The sequence below is a fragment of the Calliopsis andreniformis genome, unplaced genomic scaffold, assembly GCF_051401765.1.
Source record: "Calliopsis andreniformis isolate RMS-2024a unplaced genomic scaffold, iyCalAndr_principal scaffold0048, whole genome shotgun sequence".
NCBI classification, from domain to species: domain Eukaryota; kingdom Metazoa; phylum Arthropoda; class Insecta; order Hymenoptera; family Andrenidae; genus Calliopsis; species Calliopsis andreniformis.
In genome coordinates, this window is record NW_027480457.1 from 3,745,706 (window position 1) to 3,766,478 (window position 20,773).

The following is a 20,773-nucleotide window of genomic DNA, read 5'->3' on the forward strand; positions in this document are numbered from 1 at the left end:
ACTGACTGCGTACTTTTTTACGCACCCGTACCACGTGCTCGCATCGCTAACAACAACGCGTCGCAACCACGACTTCGCGAGTCGTCGCCCTCGGTCGGGTCATGTGACTCGGCGTCACGCGGCGAATTCAAACGCGTGTATATCATAGAACTCATTCTATATCTGAGTGTACATCAACTGTTTACATAGTTCACAATCCGACCAGGCTTTTGCCCTGTTGTAAAGTAATAAAACTATAAACTCAAATGCAGAAATTCTATCTATTATTATATATTTTATTTTGCTCATTTCAACACTCCCACTCAAAAAAAAAAAAAATATATAATATGTAAACTTATCAAAACTATATTGATTTTATATGCATAAACTATGGTAAATATATAAATTGAGGTCCATCTCAATTTTATTAATCAATTATCTATGCCAATCTGTTTTCGCAAATTTTGGAATTGTACTGCAGGTAATGGTTTGGTGAAGACATCCGCCAGTTGCTGACCTGTGGGAATATATTTAATAACTGCTTCCTTTTGTTCAACTTTCTCTCTTGAAAAATGATATTTTATATCAATATGTTTAGAACGTTTGTGATCTGTTGGATTATTAGCTATAGCAATACACCCATTGTTATCTTCAAAGATAATTATTGGATTCGTTATTTCTAGTTTTATACTTATTAACAGAGCTTTAAGCCAACAGGCTTCTTTAATTCCTTCAAAAAGTGCCATGTACTCAGCTTCAGTAGATGACGTGGCAACTGAGTTTTGTCCCTTTGTATTCCAACAAATAGTACATTGATCAAATAATTTGAATAAGTATCCGGTTGTACTTCTACGATTTAATTCGTTATTCCCCCAATCAGAATCAACATATCCAACTAACATATTCTTATAATCATTTTGCTTGTAAATTAATTTGAGATTCAATGAGCCTTTAATATATCTTAGAACTCTTTTCAAAGATTGCCAAAGTTCCTTATTATTTTTTGTTTGATAACGACTCAATAAATTAAGAGCAACGCACAAATCAGGACGTGTGCATAACATTGCATACAATAGACAACCAATCAAATTCTTGCATGGAGCATCATAAAATTCATCTGAATTTAATTCTTTATAGTTTAATTTGACAGGTAATGGGGTACTTTCAGTTTTACAATTACTCATATTAAATTTTTTTAATACTGTCTGTAAATATGCAGTTTGATCAAGGGTGATTGTATCATCTTTCTTTTCTACTCTAATTCCTAAAAACAATTTTATTTCGCTCATATCAACCATAGAAAACTGTTTCATTAAATAATGCTTAAAATTTGTCATTGTGCTATTTTCGAATGTAACAATTATAACATCATTTACATAAAGTATGACATTAATATTTTTAATAATGTGACCCCGATCTAAGAAATATAAACATCGGTCCACTATAGAGTTTTTGAACCCGCATTCTTTAATCGCTGTGTCAAAACGCTCAAACCAACACCTTGCAGCCTGCTTTAAGCCATAGAGTGCCTTGTTTAGTTTACACACGTAATTATTTTTAGCTTCAATTCCTTCTGGAATTCTCATGTATATTTCCTCCTTCAATACACCATTAAGGAAGGCTGTTTTCACATGCATTTGATGGATTAACAGATTAAATTGATTCGCGAATGCCAACATTGCTCTAAAGGTTGTAATGTGTGCAACCGGTGCAAACGTCTCATTGTAATCTAACAAATATTCTTGACTAAATCCACGAGCTACGAGTCTCGCTTTGCATTTATATGGGTTTCCATCAGCATTAATTTTTAAATTGAATACCCATTTACAATCTATTACATTTTTTTTCTCTGGACATGGTACCATATCCCATGTTTTATTTTGAATAAGAGAATCAATTTCATCTTTTATAGCTTTCTCCCACTGAATTCTATCATCACGGTTTTTAATTTCTTCGAAAGATTTAGGAATGTCATTTATAACCGACTGTGTACTTATGCAGGGTGTCCCAAACTAAGTGCGGGAGCCGGAAATGGGAGATTTCTGGGGTGATTCTAAACAACATTTTCCTTTCCAAAATTATCCTCCGAAGCTTTGTTAACGAGTTATTAACGAAAAACCCCGACCAATCAGAGAGTGCGAATAGCGAGCGCTCGGCCGACCAGCGACAGGGCACAAGCTACGCGGAGCGTCTGCTATTCACCGTGCTCGAGGCTTGTACAAGAAACTCATAATGTTTACGTCAATGCTCAATTTCTTCTAAACTATTCGATGAAAAATTATGAAAAAAATTAGGACTGCGTTAACTATTGAGACATACATTATAGAATTTTTTCAGATTTTTAAATTAATTATCCAAGTTGTAAAAAATAAAAAACAAGAAGAAAGATTTTTAAAATGCCGATTTAGTAAATTAATGCCATAGTAACAAAATAAAAAACAATGTTTTCGTAGTTCCTACGCATTATACGTTATTTTACTGTGTATCAAAACATTGAAAACTGTACAATAATACTTATTTCATAATGAATGAACAAAAATTGACGTATTAGTTGCTGTAATCGGTAAAAAGTATGTAAACATTGATTTTTATTTTTTTAATTACGGACCAAAGCAAAAAATGTTTAAATGAATTGAGATTAATAATATGACTATAGTAATACGAATAATTACTATCGGTAAAACTCACCCATTCGGAGAGGAATTCACCTGCTGCTTGAACACTTGCTGCATTAGGTCGTTGTGCCAATCCCGATCAATGGGGGATGATGCCCAGGTAGCGATGATCGCAGGTATCCAAGACCACAAGAAGACACCTTGCATTTACAACACTTCGCGGTCACTAACACTGATCACTTCACTAAACGAGCACTTGACCTTTTAATGACCGACAACCGATTACTTTGAAACGTTCTGCGGCATTCCATAAATAAAAACAAGATGTTACAGAGTTCGGCGGCGAAATTACGATCGACACTGACGATTTTTTCCGAAGTCTCTTTCCTCGTGCCCTCGCATCCCTCCAGCGCGACTTCTCGGGGTGTAGCTTCGTCAAAATACTCGAATTTGATTTGCTAGCTGACACCAACGAGGTTGGATCTACCTCGGTTACTTTTTTTAGTGGAGGTGGTAGTCTCTTCTTCGAGTCGAAAAAGTGGCAAGCAAATTCATGGGGAAAAGCGAAGGCCGTAACGAGTGTCTCGCAGATGTGGCCGTTTATGATCACAGATATTGCCCTGCAAGTTCGAAGGAGCCATGGGTACCCGAGACTGAAGACCGTAAGGGTCGCGTCGCGTTTACCATGGAAGTCCTTTCGATTCATTGGGACGGTTGAAATATGGAATTGCCTGTTGTTAAAACGCCAGTTGGGAAAGCTTCTGAACGTTAAACATGTGGTCAACGGATGTCTCGCATAGACAGGCAAACTCGTCGATGAGGAGAAAATACGGCAATTGTATTCTCATTCTTTAGTTACTTCAATATCAGAGTCCTGCGACAGGCATGCATTTTATTACGGCACACACACACAGTGATCATCCGATGTCTGTTTCTCCCTTCTCCAATTTTTGTAAACCTTTTCGACCTATAGGGGAGGCTGACCCATGTATTAAAGATTTGACGGATCTTTTACATGCACGTAAATGTACTTAGGTACATGTAAAATCAGGACCTCCTTTATAAACCACTTGGAAATTAAATTCAATACAATGGCAATACTTTTTTTCCTTCCGATTGTTTCATAAAAGTATTTTGAAAGACAGCAGGGCAAACAATAAGAATAAATGTACGGTCACTACATGTGCAGCGTGATAAAAAGTAAGACTCGGTCGCAAGACGCAGACATCGAAATAGTTAAAGGGATTCGAATACAATTGATGTATTTAACCCCCGATGCAGCGGGGAGACTAACGAATTAGTCTCTGCCAGACATTCGTTGACCAAATGTGTTAGAATCGCTTAAAGGTAGTGATCTAACTGGGGTCCGGACAAGGTGAGAATGAGGGTATAGAAAGAAACAAATACTCGATTAAATTTGAGTCGGCCCTTACAAGGGCTTATGTACGACGTTTATTGAATGTAATCGAATTGTCGTGGGGGCTGGGGGTTGTTGTGGTCCTCGGCGGCTCCTTGGTGGTTGGCGGTGGATCCGAGGGCCTGGTCTTTGGACACCGGTCAGCGACGCTGGCGTCTGAAAAGAAAATAGCGGCAGAACCGCGACGGTAAGCGAGAGCGTAAGTCAAGCTATACCAAATATTACCGACTCCTGGCTGTGACAACAAGCCTGTATGGAGGGGATAGCAATACCTTGCTTATAACGCGAAGGTAAAGCAGTGGACTGTATGATCGACTTTCCTTTACAGTTAAAGGGATCGTCGACCTGCAAGTGCGTAGAGAGGAGAAACCTCTTCTCTACGTCTTATGCACCTTATAAAGAGGTGCTCGTCGGTTGAATCCCTGCGAGAGCAGAGATTCGCGAGCGGTGAGATGCACTGTCCCTAGCTGGTGCTAGGCTCAGAGGCAGGTGACGGCCAGAGTCTCCACTATACCGTTCACCGCACCGTGTGCATCTATTCGTCACACGGGGGTTGCTTCTAAACGGTTAGTAAAGCGCGAGTAACGTAGAGGTGATAAGCACTTACGTTTACTCTATCTGGATTTACCCGTCAAACAAGGCTCCTGAGCAGTGGGCTCGATGCTCTTCCGACGATAAGCAAACTCAGAGAATCGTGAAAATCACCGATTCCAAGAGTGCATTCAATCGTTGGAATAATCTCTTTTGGCAGGCTGATTCGTCTGTCGCACGTATAATGCGTGTTAACCGAACAGACGAATAGATTCAGTCGCCAGAGAAAATCGTCCGATTAGCGAGGATTTCGCTCTTCGAGTGCTTCGAGCTTGTTGGAGAAACCAATAAGCTTGATTCGAAGTAACCTCGAAATGGCTATACTTCTGCTAATTGAACTGTTCCCTGTCAAAGACTGGGACAAGACTGACAGCGAGACTTGCGTGTGTCTCCGCGAATGCGCGGAATACGCTGGTTAGCCGCCACGCGGCGCTCGCTAATCAAACTGTGTCCTTTTCTAATCTTCGACGACTTTCTCTCTCTTTCTTTCAGGCTCGAACAGCTGACACAGGTCGTTCACCTGTTCGAGTTCAACTGTAATTATCTAAAAACGAGTCCTTCTTCAAATTCACCGTGTTTGTTATTAGCGACACTGAATCTCCAACCGAAGGTGACCTTCGGTTGGGCACGTCGATCAACATACAACGGCTTTTCGCGAACGAAATAGAGTTCTCAATATTAACTCTTTTTTAAACATACCGCCCCCCTTGCACGGTCCGTGCAATAGAGAGTGTCAGTATATTTGTTCCGAAGGAAACTCGTCTCGTGAAATTCGAAAGATAGAGCTTTATAACCGCGAATGAGAGAGAAAATTTGCTGAAAGAGAAGTTCAATTGAGCTGAACTCCCTCACAGCGTTATCGTGAGCTCCAATCAAATAGAAATTTAATTGAACTTACTTTCTAGCTGGTGGAGACGAGCTTCGATGCTGAAGCAGCCTCATGGATGTTTCCACGGCTATCCCCACGGCCGTCCGCGTTAACTCCTCAAGCGAGGGGCCTTGAGGACGCGTGGGTCGGCGGGAGCGACTCGCAACCGCCGTGCTCCTGCCGGTTTCTCTCAGCCGCGTGCTGGTCGACGTTGATGCTGCACGTCGTCCCGACTCCCGTGGCTTAGGTTGGGTCCTGCTGGAAGCTGGCTTATCTGTGGTTGCAGCTCGCGGTGCCTTTCCCTTTTCTTCTGGTGGCTGTGGTGCAGCTGTCGGTTTCCATGCCAGCGACGTCAGCCGTTGCTCCCTGTCCCATCGGAGGACGTAGCGTCCCCTGGGGACCGTACACCGGTATCGCCTCGTTGTTTTTGGTATATGGCCCGGTACGCGTAGCTCCAGGTTGTCCGTTCTAAGGACCCATTCCTCCTTCTTTTTATGCCCCGGCTTTTGCTCGACCCGGTTTTCCTCCGTTGCGGCCGGAAGGCTTGTATGGTCCAGCGTCTGCTCGACTAAATGTAGACACCTTTCAAAGGTGTCCGACATTTCCTTTTGGGTTGCCACCGTGTCGCTTTCCATTGCTGGCTTGAGACTAATTAGTCCATCGCTTTCCGGAATTAATTTTCGGTAGCATCCACGATTTTGTGGGGGCGCTTCTTCCCTTGGAGAGAGAGAGACGCAACCACTTCGTTTCCTCTCTCTGCTATCGCTTTGTACGTAGGGGGGGTGTTTTGCGAGCGTTTGTCTTTCAAACTGAACGATCGCGCTCACCTTTACGTCACCCTCGATTTTACCGAAAATCGTTAGATGTTTATTTCACCTGTTCGACCTCGGCAATCGTTGTCGAATCTGGCTCATCTACGGGTAACCTACACATCCTTGTAATCGGACGTGTGTATGTGGACTTTGCTGTACGTACTTTTACAACCCGTACATTTCCGTCCTTCCCCGGGAATACCTCCTCAATTCTTCCCATCTCCCACTGATTAGGGGGGAGAAGAGGATTCTGCACTAACACCAGATCCCCTGGTTGGAGTTGCAGTTGAGTAGTGTGCCACTTATAGCGATTTTGGAGGTGCGTGAGATAATCTCGCGTCCAATGCCTCCATAGCTGTTCGTGGAATTTTTGAATCGCTCTCCAACGCAACAATCGCGAGAGTTTTTCATTTTCCACGGACTGCAGCGGAATCGCATTTAGTGGTCCACCTGTCAGGAAATGACCAGGCGTAAGAGACGTATAGTCGTCTGGGTCGTCACTCAGGGGAGCGATCGGTCGCGAGTTAAGACTCGCTTCAATCTTGCAGAGCAACGTCTGCATTTCCTCTCCCGTTGGTGTGAACTCGCCCAACGTGCGTTTCAAATGGTGTTTCACCGATTTCACGCCGGCCTCCTGCATTCCACCGAAGTGTGGGGCACTGGGTGGATTGAACCGCCACTGAATGCCCATAGCACCGCATTTATTATGCGTATCTGTTGCAGAAAATACTGCACGACAGTGCTGTTGTAATTCTCGATCGGCACCAACGAAATTGGTTCCATTGTCACTGAAAATGCAGGACGGGATTCCTCGTCGTGCAACAGACCGATCGAGTGCGGCTAAGAACGCGCTCGTCGTGTAGTCATGGACGAGTTCGATATGGACAGCCCTCGTAGCGTAACAAACAAACACCGCGATGTACGCTTTGTGAGCTGTTTTGCCTCGGCCCGCGGAGTCCACTCCACAATTGTCGAATGCTCTTGACGGGCGGCAGCGCTCCGGGGTCAGATGCTGCATTATTTGCGTGGACGTGTTGCCTCGCCATCTTACGCATCGCATGCATTTGTTGACCACGGTTTTCGCTGCATTTCGACAACCGAGGATCCAATAATTTTGCCTGACAGTGTGCAAGGTCAACTGCAAGCCCCCATGCAACGTATCTACGTGGCACTGCCTAATTATTAATGTAGAAACATAATGCTTAGGCAGTATTATCGGGTGCTTGGTTTCCCATGCAAGCGTCGCATTCTCCAGTTTTCCACCGACTCGTATGACGTCCTTATCGTCGAGGAACGGGTTGAGACTTTTCAAGGGAGACTTCACAGGGATACTGCGATGATTTTTTAAGCATCGGTATTCCTCTGCGAAATGCGAGCCCTGTATATGGCGTGCGAGGCGCTCAGCTGCGTTACGCATTTCTGCCGCCTCGATTACTTGACCGGCGTTTGACCTTTGATTGACGCGCGACGGTCTTCGCCAACGAAGACAGTACGCCGTTACGCGTAACAGTTTTCTCCATAATTGAAATCGGTATAGAAAATTCCATTCCGGTTTCGGAGTTGCTACGTGTGCATGTGCTATGTGCTTGCCTTCATCGGTCTCAACGGAAGCGGGGATGGCTGGCCATCTCGCTTCCGTTTCTTTCAGCCAAGTCGGTCCAAACATCCACAATTCCGACTGCAGAAAATCTGCAGCGTCCATCCCGCGCGAATTCAAATCCGCAGGATTTGAATGTGTAGGAACATAGCGCCATTCAGCGTTAGGTAGTGATGTTTGTACTTTCGACACGCGGTTGGCTACCACAACCTTCCATGTCGATGGATGTTTTTTCAGCCAAGCGAGAGCGATCGTGGAATCGGTCCAACAAACGACACGATCTGTCTTTATTGCAAGTGAATTTGTTACATGCAAAATTAGCTCGGCGAGCAGTACGGCCCCGTTCAATTCAAGTATTGGGATCGACTGTGTTTTTATAGGAGCCACTCGCGTTTTTGCCATCAACAGTGATGTAAACACACCATTGTCTGTCGTTGTCACTCTTAAGTAGGTAACGGCAGAATAGGCTGCGAGTGATGCGTCACAAAATCCGTGCAGCTCCACGGAAATCGTGTCGGCTCCATATCAGATCCATCGGGGAAGTCTCCAATTATTCAATCTGGTCCAATCTGCACAAAATGTGTTCCACATTTTGAGCGTCTCCGCGGAAACATGCTCATCCCACTGGATTTTTTCCAGCCACTGGGATTGCATCAGGATTTTTGCGCGAATCACGATTGACGAAAGCCAGCCGAGAGGGTCGTATAATTTTGCAATTTCCGAAAACAAAGTGCGCTTTGTAATCGGTGTTGCAGATAGTTGGAATCGCTGTAGATTGAAATAGAAAAAATCTCCGGATGGAATCCACCGCAGTCCGAGTACCTTTAATTCGGAATCATCAAACAAATTAAGGTTGACTGCATGTGAGTGCGAGCTCTGTGGAATATTTCGTAATAAATCTGACGAATTTCCAGCCCATTTGCGAAGGTTAAATCCACCTCGCTGTAGGAGCTCGCACGTTTGTTTACGGATTTGCTCTAATAACGGTTTGTCAGGAGCTCCCATAAACACATCGTCTACATAGACGTCCTTCTCGAGGATAGGAGCGGCGAGCGGGTAACGGTCGCCGTCCTGTTTTTGCAACTCGAGAAGAGTTCGCATCGATAAGTATGGAGCACACGCCGTACCGTAGGTCACGGTATTTAACTCGAACGCGATAGTGCGTTCGGTTTCTGGCGTACGCCACACGATGCTCTGAAAACGACGATCCTCTGGAGCGACGAGAATTTGTCGAAACATTTTCTCGATATCCGCTACCAACACGTATTCGTACAGACGCCACCTTGTTAGTACAGAGGTGATATCGTTCTGTAATTTCGGTCCTACGTGTAGGATGTCGTTCAGCGAGTGTCCTCCCGCTGTTCTACTGGAGACGTTAAATACGACGCGCAGCTTTGTCGTAGCGCTCTCCGTTCGTATGACGGATCGATGCGGAATATAAAGTCGAGTTTTGTCTAGCGACTCTAAGCGAGTCATATGACTCATCGATTCATATTCAGTGAGAAATTCACTGTATTCTCGCACGAGATTTTTGTCAAGGTCCAATTTTTCTTCTCAGCCTTGTCAACGCGGAGAGAGCTATTGGGAGAGATTCTCCCAAACACTCGTCCGGGTTCGTTCGGCTAACGGGCAAACGGACGATGAACCTGCCCGTCGCGTCTCGCGCGACGGTGTTTGCGAAGTAAGCCTCGCATTCTTCCTCGGCCTTGGTGTTTACCAACTCGAGGGAATCTCCTCTATTTCCCAAAACTTCCGTATTGCTTTATGAAGCGATTCGAGGACGCTGTAATGCAGCGTCCTCACGGGGTTTGGTTCAGAGGTTGTTGCGCCGACCGGTCCAGACAAAACCCAGCCCAAAGCGGTCTCCTGAGCGACCGGTCCTTTTTTGTTTATCCGACGAAGTCCTTGTCGAATAAGACTGGCGTAGACCTCTGCACCGATCAGTACCTCGATGGGGCGATCCGATACAGGGTCTGGGTCCGCTAACGCCAGCCCACGCAGCACGGTGCATGCCGGTACGCGAAGTGACGGCGGGACATAGGAGGTGATCCTCGACACGATGTATGCACTGGTGCGGAACGCCTCTGCAGTGCAACTCGTCGAAGTGAACTCCATGTCCACGCTGTGCGAAATGGTTTGAGTCAAAATGTTTAAGGGCAAAAGAGTTTCCCCAACTCGCTTTTTAACAACGGGCAATTCCATATTACATCCGTCCGAATGCATCGAAAGGACTTCCATGATAAGCGCGACGCGACCCTCGCGGCCTTCGGTCTCAGGTACGGATGGCTCCTTTGAACTAGGCAAGGCAATACCTCTGATCATAAACGGCCACATCTGCGAGACACTCGTTACGGTCTCCTACGCTGATCCGATATGCCTTTGCTTTTCCCCATGCATTTGTCTTGTTACTTTTTCGACTCGAAGGAGAGACTACCACCTCCACTAAAAAAAGTAACCGAGGAAGATTCAACCTTGTTGGTGTCAGCTAGCAAATCAAATTCGAGTATTTTGACGAAGCTACACCCCGAGAAGTCGTGCTGGAGGGATGCGAGGGCACGAGGAAAGAGACTTCGGAAAAAATCGTCAGTATCGATCGTAATTTCGCCGCCGAACTCTGTAACATCTTGTTTTTATTTACGGAATGCCGCAGAACGTTTCAAAGTAATCGGTTGTCGGTCATTAAAAGGTTAAGTGCTCGTTTAGTGAAGTGATCAGTGTTAGTGACCGCGAAGTGTTGTAAATGCAAGGTGTCTTCTTGTGGTCTTGGATACCTTTTTTTTTTTTTTTTTCGTGGGGGAAATCCTCATGGACACCCCGGGCCCTTGGAGGGGAACCCGGGGTAGTGTCGGACTCCCGCCCCTGGTGGGACGGACTTACCGACTAAAACCCCCACGGTGACCACTCTGGCGCATTAAGAGAGGGACACCGGGAACTCGTTAGAACACTTCCGGTGCCCCCCTCGCCGTCGCAATTGCGCACTTCCTGGGGAGGAGTGTTTTTCTCCCCCCCTTTTCGCCCTCTTTGGCGGTACGTGGGGCCACACCACGTGCCGTCCTTCCCGTACCACCTGTCGGAGCGGCCAGGAGCTCCAACGCCTGACCGCTCGATGGTACGTTGTCTCTGCTCACCAATGCGTGTAGCAGAGGGCTCGGGACCCCGGGTTTGCCAAAACCCGTACTGCGTGGTTGCTCCACGCAGCCCCTGAGGATACCGACAGTTTTTAAACCGCCGGCGGAGGAGGAGGAGGGTGACGCCTTCGTCTCCCCGGGGATCCGATGCGGGAGGGATGTCCCTCTCGTTCCCGGACCCTTTCGGCGTCCTCCTTCTGCGACATGACTGTTTCGCAGAAGCAGTGGCGGCGGCCGCCACCCCCATCTCGGCGAGGCGCAACGTTCGTCCGTATGTCTCCCCACCGGCGAGGACAAGGGTGTCGTCCGCGTAGCAAACAACAACCACGCCAGTAGGGAGACTCATTCTCAATACCGGGTCGTACCCGATGGCCCACAACAGAGGTCCCAGCACCGAGCCCTGGGGAACACCGCGCACGACGCGGTAGCTCTGCCTGTTCCCGCTCCGGCCGACCTATTCGATTGTCCTGTCGCTCAGGTACGAACCGACCATACTGCGCAGGTATGCGGGCACCCGGTGATAGTCGAGCGCTCCCAGTATCGCGTCCCAGGGCAGGGTGCCGAAGGCGTTCCTAATGTCTAGCGACACCGCGAGTGACACCCCACCCCGGCCCACTGCGTCCTCCGAGAGAGCACGAACGTGCGCTATGTCATCGATCGTAGAACGGCCCTCCCGGAAGCCAAATTGACGCTCCAATAGGTCAGGCCCGACACCCGACAGGTGCTGGACGAGGCGGTGGGCAATGATTCTTTCCAGAAATTTGCCCGCCTCGTCCAGCAGGTAAATCGGCCGAAACGAGGACGGCTCCTCCTCCCGGCGTTCACCGCCCTTTCTATGCAGGACGAGCCACCCCACTCGCCAAATGGCGGGGAACTTACACTGCTCCAGGCAGCTACTAATGAGGCGCCGAAATCGGCCCCCAAGAGCGCCAAGGATCCGGACCAGTATCCGTGCGCATACGCCATCAGGCCCCGGTGCCACATTCCAGGACTTGAGGCTATCCATGCCCCGCGAGAACTCCGCCTCCGTGACACCACCAAACTCGGCCTGGGCCAAAGTCGGGACCGGATGGGCCGGTGCTGCTATTCCTTCCTCTAACGGGGGGAATAATTCGGCCACGATCCGATCCATCAAAACGGGGTCTATAACCTCCGCTATCGGGGGCGCCCACGGGCGTAACTTACCCATTACAATTTTATATGGGCGTCCCCACGGATCCCCGTCCACGGAGGCCAGGAGCTCCCGCCACGCGGCATCCTTGGCACTCATAACGGCGCGTCTGAGGCACCTATTCGCTTCCCTGTACCGTACATACAGGTGCGCTGCCTCCGCCGAATCGGCACCTCTACGAGACCGGGCGCGCGTGTACAGACGGCGGAACCGTACGCACGCACTACGCGCACAAGCTATCTCGTCGCTCCACCAGTACACGGCGCCCGGCCCTCGAGCCGAGCGGGTTCGGGGCATAGCTGTGTCACAAATCTGCTGCGACACGTCCCGAAACCACTCGGCCTCGGCATCAACATCCAGGGGCGGCCCGTCCAATACCTCGGGCCAGGACACCACGTGTGCGGCCGCCAGGAGGAGATCCTCGTTCAGATCTCGGAGAGACCATCGCGGCGGTCGACTTTGTGGCGCACGATCCGAACGACGGGAGCGCCGCACCGACCGCGCCGCAGGTGGGGTCACCTCCATAGTTATATATAGGTGGTCGCTGAGGGTGGCCATCTCCTGCATCACCCTCCACCCCACGACACGGCTACATGCTCGGGAGGACGCCCACGTCAAATCCACGATGGACGCCCCCTGCGGTCTGACGCAGGTCGGTATGGTTCCTCGGTTAATCAACCGGAGGTCGCACGCCGCTGCCCAATCCAATAGGACCTCGCCCCATCTATTCGTCCTGGAGGAGTCCCACTCAGTCGCGTGAGCGTTAAAATCCCCCAGGACGATGGCCGGACGGGGGAGGCAGCGTCTCACGCACGCACTCACACCGTACAAATGACCCTCGTAAGAAGCGAGGTCGCAATTAGGCGTAATATACACGCCAATCACCGCGAGGTCTCCCCATTCAATAGCCAGCCAACCCCGCCCCCGCACCCCTACTTTAACCGGCGGGGACACGGGGGGCCAGGACCAGGTCATCGCCAGGAGTCTGTCCCTAGATCCAGCCCAGTTGGGGCGGTCCACATTACTGTGGGGCTCAGTGGCGACGGCCAAAGCAACATCTCGCTCGCGCAGTGCCTGGAGCCAGATATCCTGTGCGCCGCGAGAGCGGTTCAAATTCGCTTGTAGAAGGGTGAAGGCCATTATTGGACTCGGTCCTTCAGCTCCTCACCCCTCAGATGATTTTCTCCGTCCTTGTCCTTTTCAGGTACTGGGCTTTCTGGCATGCCCAGCGCATCGTCCTTCTCCGGCTCCACTTCCATATTAGCTGGAGTCGGGGTGGCAATAGGGGAAGGAACAATCCCGGACGGGGACAGGGGTGGTTCAGGCAGGAATGAACCTGCCCGCCCCTCGTCTACTATCTGAGACATTTCTACCTCTGACCCTTCCTCAGAAGGGGTCTTTATTCTCTTAGCCTGTGTGTCGGGAGCCTGGTTTTTTGATTTCCTGGCCCTCTTCATAGGCATCACGAACGTCTCCACAGCCACGACCTTGGGCTTCGCCCCCACAGTGACTGTGGTCTGTGCCACGTTGGAAACGGTCGCAGGGGTAGATACAGCCGGCTTCGCAGGTGTTCTCCCCTGTGTCGTTCCCTTCTTACCGTCTTTTTTAATACTGGTAGTGCATAGCGCACTCCCGTAGCGGTGGCCATACAGCCGCCCTAAATCGCGACACAGTGGACATTGCACCGCATCCGCTGTACAATTTCGGGACATGTGACCGAGATCCCCACAGCGATAGCATCTCCCACTCCGGTCTGACGTCGCAGTGCACCGTTGCGCTGTATGGCCTATTTCTAGGCAGCGATAGCACTGCAGGGGCCTGCCAGAAAGAGCCTGGACTCGAGCCGCGGACCATCCAACCATCAAACAGCATCAAGTAAAGGGCAGCGCACCCAAACAGTGCCGATGCTGCGGAAGAAGCGACAGATCTCCCCAACCCGCACCTCAGTTATTTCGCAATCGCCTCCAGCAGCGATTGCTTGGCCCACCTCAGCGGAGCTAACCGAATCATCTAGGTCAGTGATTCGTAGGTCCGCAGTTTTAGTTGGCCGTGCCACTTTTACCTCCATTCCAGATAGCACTTCTGTCATGGAGGAAGCCAATCTTGATGCTTTCTGGGCACTATCTGGTCCAGGGACTTTTAACAAAAGGCCACCAGTGGCTGACCTCTTGGGGCGCAGCTGACTGATTCCCAAGTCCGCCAGTTTAATGATCCGACAGGTAATTTTGCAGCAGCGTCTTGCTTCGCGCTGTTTCGCTTCTTTCTTTTCCTCTTTTTTCTGCCATTTTCGGCGCTTCTGCCACCCGTCTCCTCGGCGCCACTGGTAGCTGCTACACTGGAAGCAGTAGGCCAGTTTGTGCGCAGTGGTAGCGGAGATCGAATGGGGACAGTCTTAACCAGACTGTTCACCACCTGCTGTTGTGGTCGCAATGCATCTTCCAACATCCTGCCAATCCTGTCTGTCATTGCAGCCATTTCTCCCCGCACTTCCTCCATAAAGGGAGACACATGTGCGGACACGATTTCCGCTATCATTCCCCTAAGATCTTGTTGGGGGTACTTCCTACCCGAGAAAGTGGGAGACACCATTGTCTCCCTGTCTATCTTCCGGTGAGGTTGAGAGCTCAATGCCTCTTTACCCGTTTTATTCGAAGCCATACGTTCCAAACGGGACCTCAGCTCTTCCGTTTCCAAGCGCAGCTTAGACGCCTCCAATTTAGTTTTCTGCAGCTCAATATGCAGTTGCGTATTCTCCTCTTCTAAGACTACGCTAGGCACAGAGTGCGCTGTACGTTTTGCCATCTCTATCAGCGCTGTATCAATTGTGCGAATCGCCTGTTTTAATTTGGCTTGAAACGGTCCCGATAAATTAGCGGACGTTTTAGCCACATGCTCCAAGACTTGGATTTGCATTTTCATCTCCGTCGCTAAGTCAGATGTCGCCATGCCAATGTATTGGGTACGTAAGGCTTCACGGATATTCCGCTCTTCTTCTGCGGCGCGCGCTTGCTTGCGCTCCCTTGCAATCCGTTTTTTCCGCTCCTTGTCCTTGTCTTGGAGCGCCTTCTTATCAGAGGGCTTGCCGTCTTCGCTCTCACTTGAGCATGGGCAGTGCTCCATCTCTTGATATGTTCTCTTAAATAGAGGACCTGCGGACGCAACACTGTCGGTGTCCTCTAAGGACGATCGTGTCGGCAGCTTTTTAGCAGAACGAAGCCTGGGGTGTGATGCCAGAGTATATCCTCCAGGAATAATTATGGGCTCGCTTTTTCGCCTCGAATCAAAAGCGCCCGAGGCAGTAATCCCATAGGTTGACGGCATGCTACTTGCCGTAGATTCTACAGCCTCCGTGACTTCCATCTCACTCCGTTCTTGCACACGGCGATGCATCTCTTGGAGGTACGCTTGAATGCGTACCTCTCGTTCAGTAGTACTTCTACTGTCCTCCTCTCTGCTCCCTACTTCTGAGCTCTCCTCTCCCGACTCCCTCCCTTTCCCCGTGTTTTTATTTAATGAAGCCATTATGATGTGCGTGTTATTTCATCGCCTTCGGGCATCATGCCATCCCCACCGCAGTGGGGAATCTATCCGGCGGTAGAAAAAACCCTAATTAAGCGATACCGAAGCCGAGAAGCGGCTTATCGGGTGGTCAACCCCTATCGATACCGGAAGAGTGACTCTAATAAAAGGTTTCCGGGAGACGGCCCGGCCGACTATGATGCAAAAGGTTTAACGTCACCCCTATCGAGAGGGCGGGTACCCATCCGAAGGGCACTTTACCCTAACCTCAGGCTAGACGGTGCGACGGTTTACCCCCCGTCGCGTAGGGTATGAGGAAATACTGACCAGGTAATCCTCCGTACCTGCGCCCGGTATAACTCGCTTCAACCCCGACATAGGCTCCAGTCAGTACTTGGGGAGCGGTTTTCCCACGTTTCGCATGCGGCTTCAGGCGACCTTTGCCATAATTTTAGGACTTACAGTTACCCATCTTCCACCGCAGAGGCTAGGTACAGACATCACCCAGGTACCCCGGTCGGGGGGCTACTACTCCATCCCTTAGTTAGTCGGCCGGGAATATCCACGAGCCACCGGCCGCAGCCCATTCATATCACCCACACTCATATTCACGCACGCACGCACGCACGCACGCACGCACGCACGCACGCACGCACGCACGCACGCACGCACGCACGCACGCACGCACGCACGCACGCACGCACGCACGCACGCACGCACGCACGCACGCACGCACGCACGCACGCACGCACGCACGCACGCACGCACGCACGCACGCACGCACGCACGCACGCACGCACGCACGCACGCACGCACGCACGCACGCACGCACGCACGCACGCACGCACATAGGAATCAGCAAAAGAGAGCACAGAATACTTAAGAAAGCATAAGAAAGCTTACCAATGCATTAGAAGCTAATATTACTGGAAAAACATGAAATACGATATCACAAATTTTATCAGAACTTGCCTGCAATGTCAAAGAAATAAATTAGTTAGACCAAAAAAACAAGGAACCAATGACAATAACAGACACACCTGTGGATGTATTTGATAAAATCTCCATCGATGTCTTAGGACCACATCCCTACACAGAAGGAAATCATAGTCATATTCTGACAATTCAAGATAACCTCACAAAATACGCTCTTGCAGTCCCATTAATGGCGACCACATCCGAAGACGTTGCGAAGGCACTCACCGAGCACTTTATATGCAAATTTGGTAACCCAAATGCAATACTAACCGATCAGGGCACTAATTTCACAGGCTCCATTATGAAGAGATTTGCACAAACATTTCACATCAAGCAATATCGAATTTCCGCTTTACACCCTCAGTCAAATGGATCCGTCGAAACAAGTCATCGTGTTCTCATTGAATACTTGGAACATTATGTACCTAAAGAGAAAAAATGGGATTTATGGTTGCCCCAAGCAATGTTTTCCATAACACTAGCTCACACGAAGGAACAGGGTTCACACCACACGAACTAGTTTTCGGCAGAAAAGCGTGCTTACCCTCAAGTATTCCTTCAAATGATAATCTAGGCACTTACTCGGATTATGTAGACGATCTGATTTCTAAATTACATTCCCCAATTGGCACAAGCCAAAAATACTACTATGTGTTGCGCGGCCCATTCGAAGATCGATAAGTTCATCTACGGTTTTCGGCTCTTCTCTATTTGATATTATCATATCTGCTTCTCCGTCTATTTTATTGCGAATTAAAGTAAGATAAGTAGCATATTCTGAAAGCTTAACTTGTGTGTGAATTTGTTTACACTGTTTAATAAATTAAAAATTGAACAAGATTTCCCGTCAAAACGCGGAATCATTTCAGAGACCAAACGCATATTGATATAAGAGATTTCCGGAGACTTTGACGAGGGTAAAGGAACAGCATTAGCAACATTAGAACGGGGCAATTCGTTACTCGAATCAGATAAATTAATTTCCGTAGCTTCTAAGCCATTACTTTGGAACGATAAAATACTCGAATTGTCCGATAGTATTGTTTCATTTTGAACCTGGGTTCGAGATGTTTCTGTGGACACAATATTCTCGATTTCGAATTTCTGTATTTTTCGTAAATCGGGTCTATGATTTCGTTTAAATCGTTTGGGGTTTCTATAGTTATGTGCCATTTTTAAAATAGCTAACGTACCACAGAATACGATTTGAAAGTTATTTAAATAAACTACTTTTGAAATACAAGGTAATCGGTTGCGCAATTACGAATACAACGTTATGTCTACCGTAGATATGGTTGATGTCGGTGCAATAAGGAAACGTCCAGCGTAGACCTCGTCCGTTCGGCTGGCCTCACAGCGTTAAGGTTTCTCTGGTTCAATATTCTGCCTCCTGTGCGCGTCATTTTAGGGTAATCCTGTACGGGTATACAAAATCACACTCCTCTGGTATTCACCCTTCCGCTCCCAGGAAAACCGTGCCAAAACCTGAGGAGAGAGGAGCTGCACTTCCCAACTCCTGCGTTTGCGAGCCGGCTGGTTGTTTCAACAATTCTCGATGCTGCGAAGCATCCCACCGCTGTCACCAGATTTGTTGCGTGGCCCACTCGAAGATCTAGCGTTTGCAGGAACTTGGAACGCGGGTCGATGTCCGTGGAGCGCTAAAGCGCTCTATTCGCGAACGCGAGCCGACTCTGTGAGTGCACTCAGAACTTCTAAGCTCAAAACGAATAACTCAGTAACTCAAAACTTTAACTTTAACTGTTAAAAATAAATTGTTAAAAAATAAATTTGAACTATTCGAAGAAAAATAATGTTTTATTTAGGAATACGTCTGAACTCTTTCAGGTGTGTCTAAGGAATGAAAAATCAATGTCTCTTTCATTTCCTTGTACATGCTTTTATTCCTTACAAAAATGTTCTTGTTTTCTATGAGCCAATTACAAAAATTGTTTAGTTTTATAAGATTAATTCTAATTCGTCGTTCACAATTATTGATTTTATAATAACGAGTTTTTACATCTCTGCAATGGTTTCTGGTTATTTACAGAGAGAGACAAAGCCAAGTATCAACTGTTTAAACATTCGTTTCTAAGAAAATATTGATTAATTGAGAACCCTGAAGTCTGGATTCACATGTCTGTCATCTAATGTCAACTTCAGCTTTGCTCTCCTTTCCAGTACAATTCAAATTTAGTGCTTGAAGAGTTTACGTTGAGCACTGCTATAGAATGAGGGCGGGATACACAACATATGACAGAAAAATTCACCCTAAAAACTACGAAGTTGGAGATTATGTACTGCTTAATTCGCGACGCGACAAACTAAGTAGCGAATACAGAGGGCCTTACCTGGTCTTTGAAATTCTAGATAATAATAATGTAATAATCTCTATTGGATCGAAAAAATTTAAGATTGTCTATATGGTCAGGATTAAAAAAGCTCGTCTATCCTAAAATGTATATATTAAGATAAAATAGGCAGCCATTATTGACGCCATAGCATGCAACGAAGTGCAACAATTTGTAACGAAATGCAACATGTTGCAGCGAGACAAAAGAAGCAGCACAAACCATACTGGGAAACACAGCAAAAGCCAACTGTCCGGAGTCCGGAACAATGTTCCAGAGTTCCAGTCGTGCCACGAACCACGCTGGTTATAGCAAGGACCGTCCCAGCCTCCGGCCACGAGGATGCTACAGACGCCCCACACCTCGCTCCGATGTGGGGCACACCAATCTCATTCCCGGAGAGCGCTCTGGATCCTAAGACCTTTCTCTCAGAGGTCGCACCAGCCCTAAGTTTTCGAGATAATGCAACCATTCAAGAGGGCGCTGTGGCCGGTCCAGTACGCGACCCAGCGCAAGGCATTCCAGCTCTGGCATCGAGTTGCAAGAGCACAAGGATCTGAGAAGCAGCTGAGGTACTCATCCAGAGATCGAGACCGCTCCTTTAGAGGTAGCGACCGTTTTCCAAAGATCAAGAGTATTCGATGCTCCTTTACAGAGTTAGGTTTGCGTAATTTCTATGACAGGTGCACTAAGACGATTCTAAGTAAGTACAGTATGAGCAACATCTTGGAGGCAGCTGGATGTACTAAGCCCTGTTGGCTCGAGACCGTTCTCCTACGGGTTACGTCCGTTTGAGCAAATAAAAGTAATTGATGCTCCTTTAAGGTTATGGTTCGCACTTGCCATAAGGCAGACGAATCGTCTGTTAACAAGCGCTAGAAGCTGTTCTCAGTCTAAAGGCTATCTAGAGCGCTCCTGAAGAGTATTTTCTCGAGGGTAGCGGCTGATATAACCTGGATAACGAAACGCTTACGGATGCTTAGACAATACAAGCAAGGATTAATTGTTTCCCGAAGACTTGAGACCGCTCCGAGGTTATGGCCACCTATAGCTTTGGCAGTGACCAGGGCATACGAAACCAGACTCTTTGCACACACACGCACACACACACTTACCCTGCGTTCCGGCTAGAGGATCCTCAATTGCGAAATATATATATTAATAATTAATGACAGCTTAATTATCCAACCTAACCTCTCATAAAGCGTAGACGTATAACCTTACGCTATTGAAACATTCTATGGATATCTAATGATCTAACCTTACTTTTGTACAATTGCATATATTGTATAACCATTTTATAACTTCTGTTAGTTAGAGTAGGTATTAATTGTTATATTGAAGTTAGAATTAGAATATGTTTTTATTAAATTGTAGACTGTTAGTCGTCAATGAACCTCATTGGGTCCTCGAGAATAAGCTAGACATTAGACCCTCGTTGGGGTACAGTGTATATTTTAGAAAGCGTGTCCAATTCGACTACCCCTGCGTAGGAACGTACCCTTCACTGGACCCTGACTTTCTTTGCCTTCGGCCCACGTTTCGAGTGGCAGTTGAAATCCAGGCGTCTTAGCAGAGACATCGAATAAAGCTTCTAATATTTAATCGTACCAACGAGTTGTTCAGTCTACCCTCCTACAAAATAAATTTTGTTAAGAAAGGTCTAAGCTTTAGATTTCAACTCCTTAATCGCACACCACAAGAATCCCCGCCTTTCGTCCATTGGAAAGCCGCTCTTCCATGGACAACG

General features: G+C 47.9%; 1 protein-coding gene across 1 annotated transcript; it reads right to left on the reverse strand.

The window, feature by feature from the left end:
* Positions 1-5,017: 5,017 nt before the first annotated feature.
* LOC143187494 (uncharacterized) lies at positions 5,018-9,355 on the reverse strand. Its single transcript, XM_076391705.1, has 5 exons — positions 8,455-9,355; positions 6,347-8,346; positions 5,501-6,297; positions 5,302-5,440; positions 5,018-5,038 (listed from the first exon to the last, which is right to left on the reverse strand). Exons 1-5 carry the CDS (start codon positions 9,353-9,355, stop codon positions 5,018-5,020), a joined length of 3,858 nt encoding a protein of 1,285 aa, XP_076247820.1.
* Between the last annotated feature and the right edge of the window lie 11,418 nt (positions 9,356-20,773).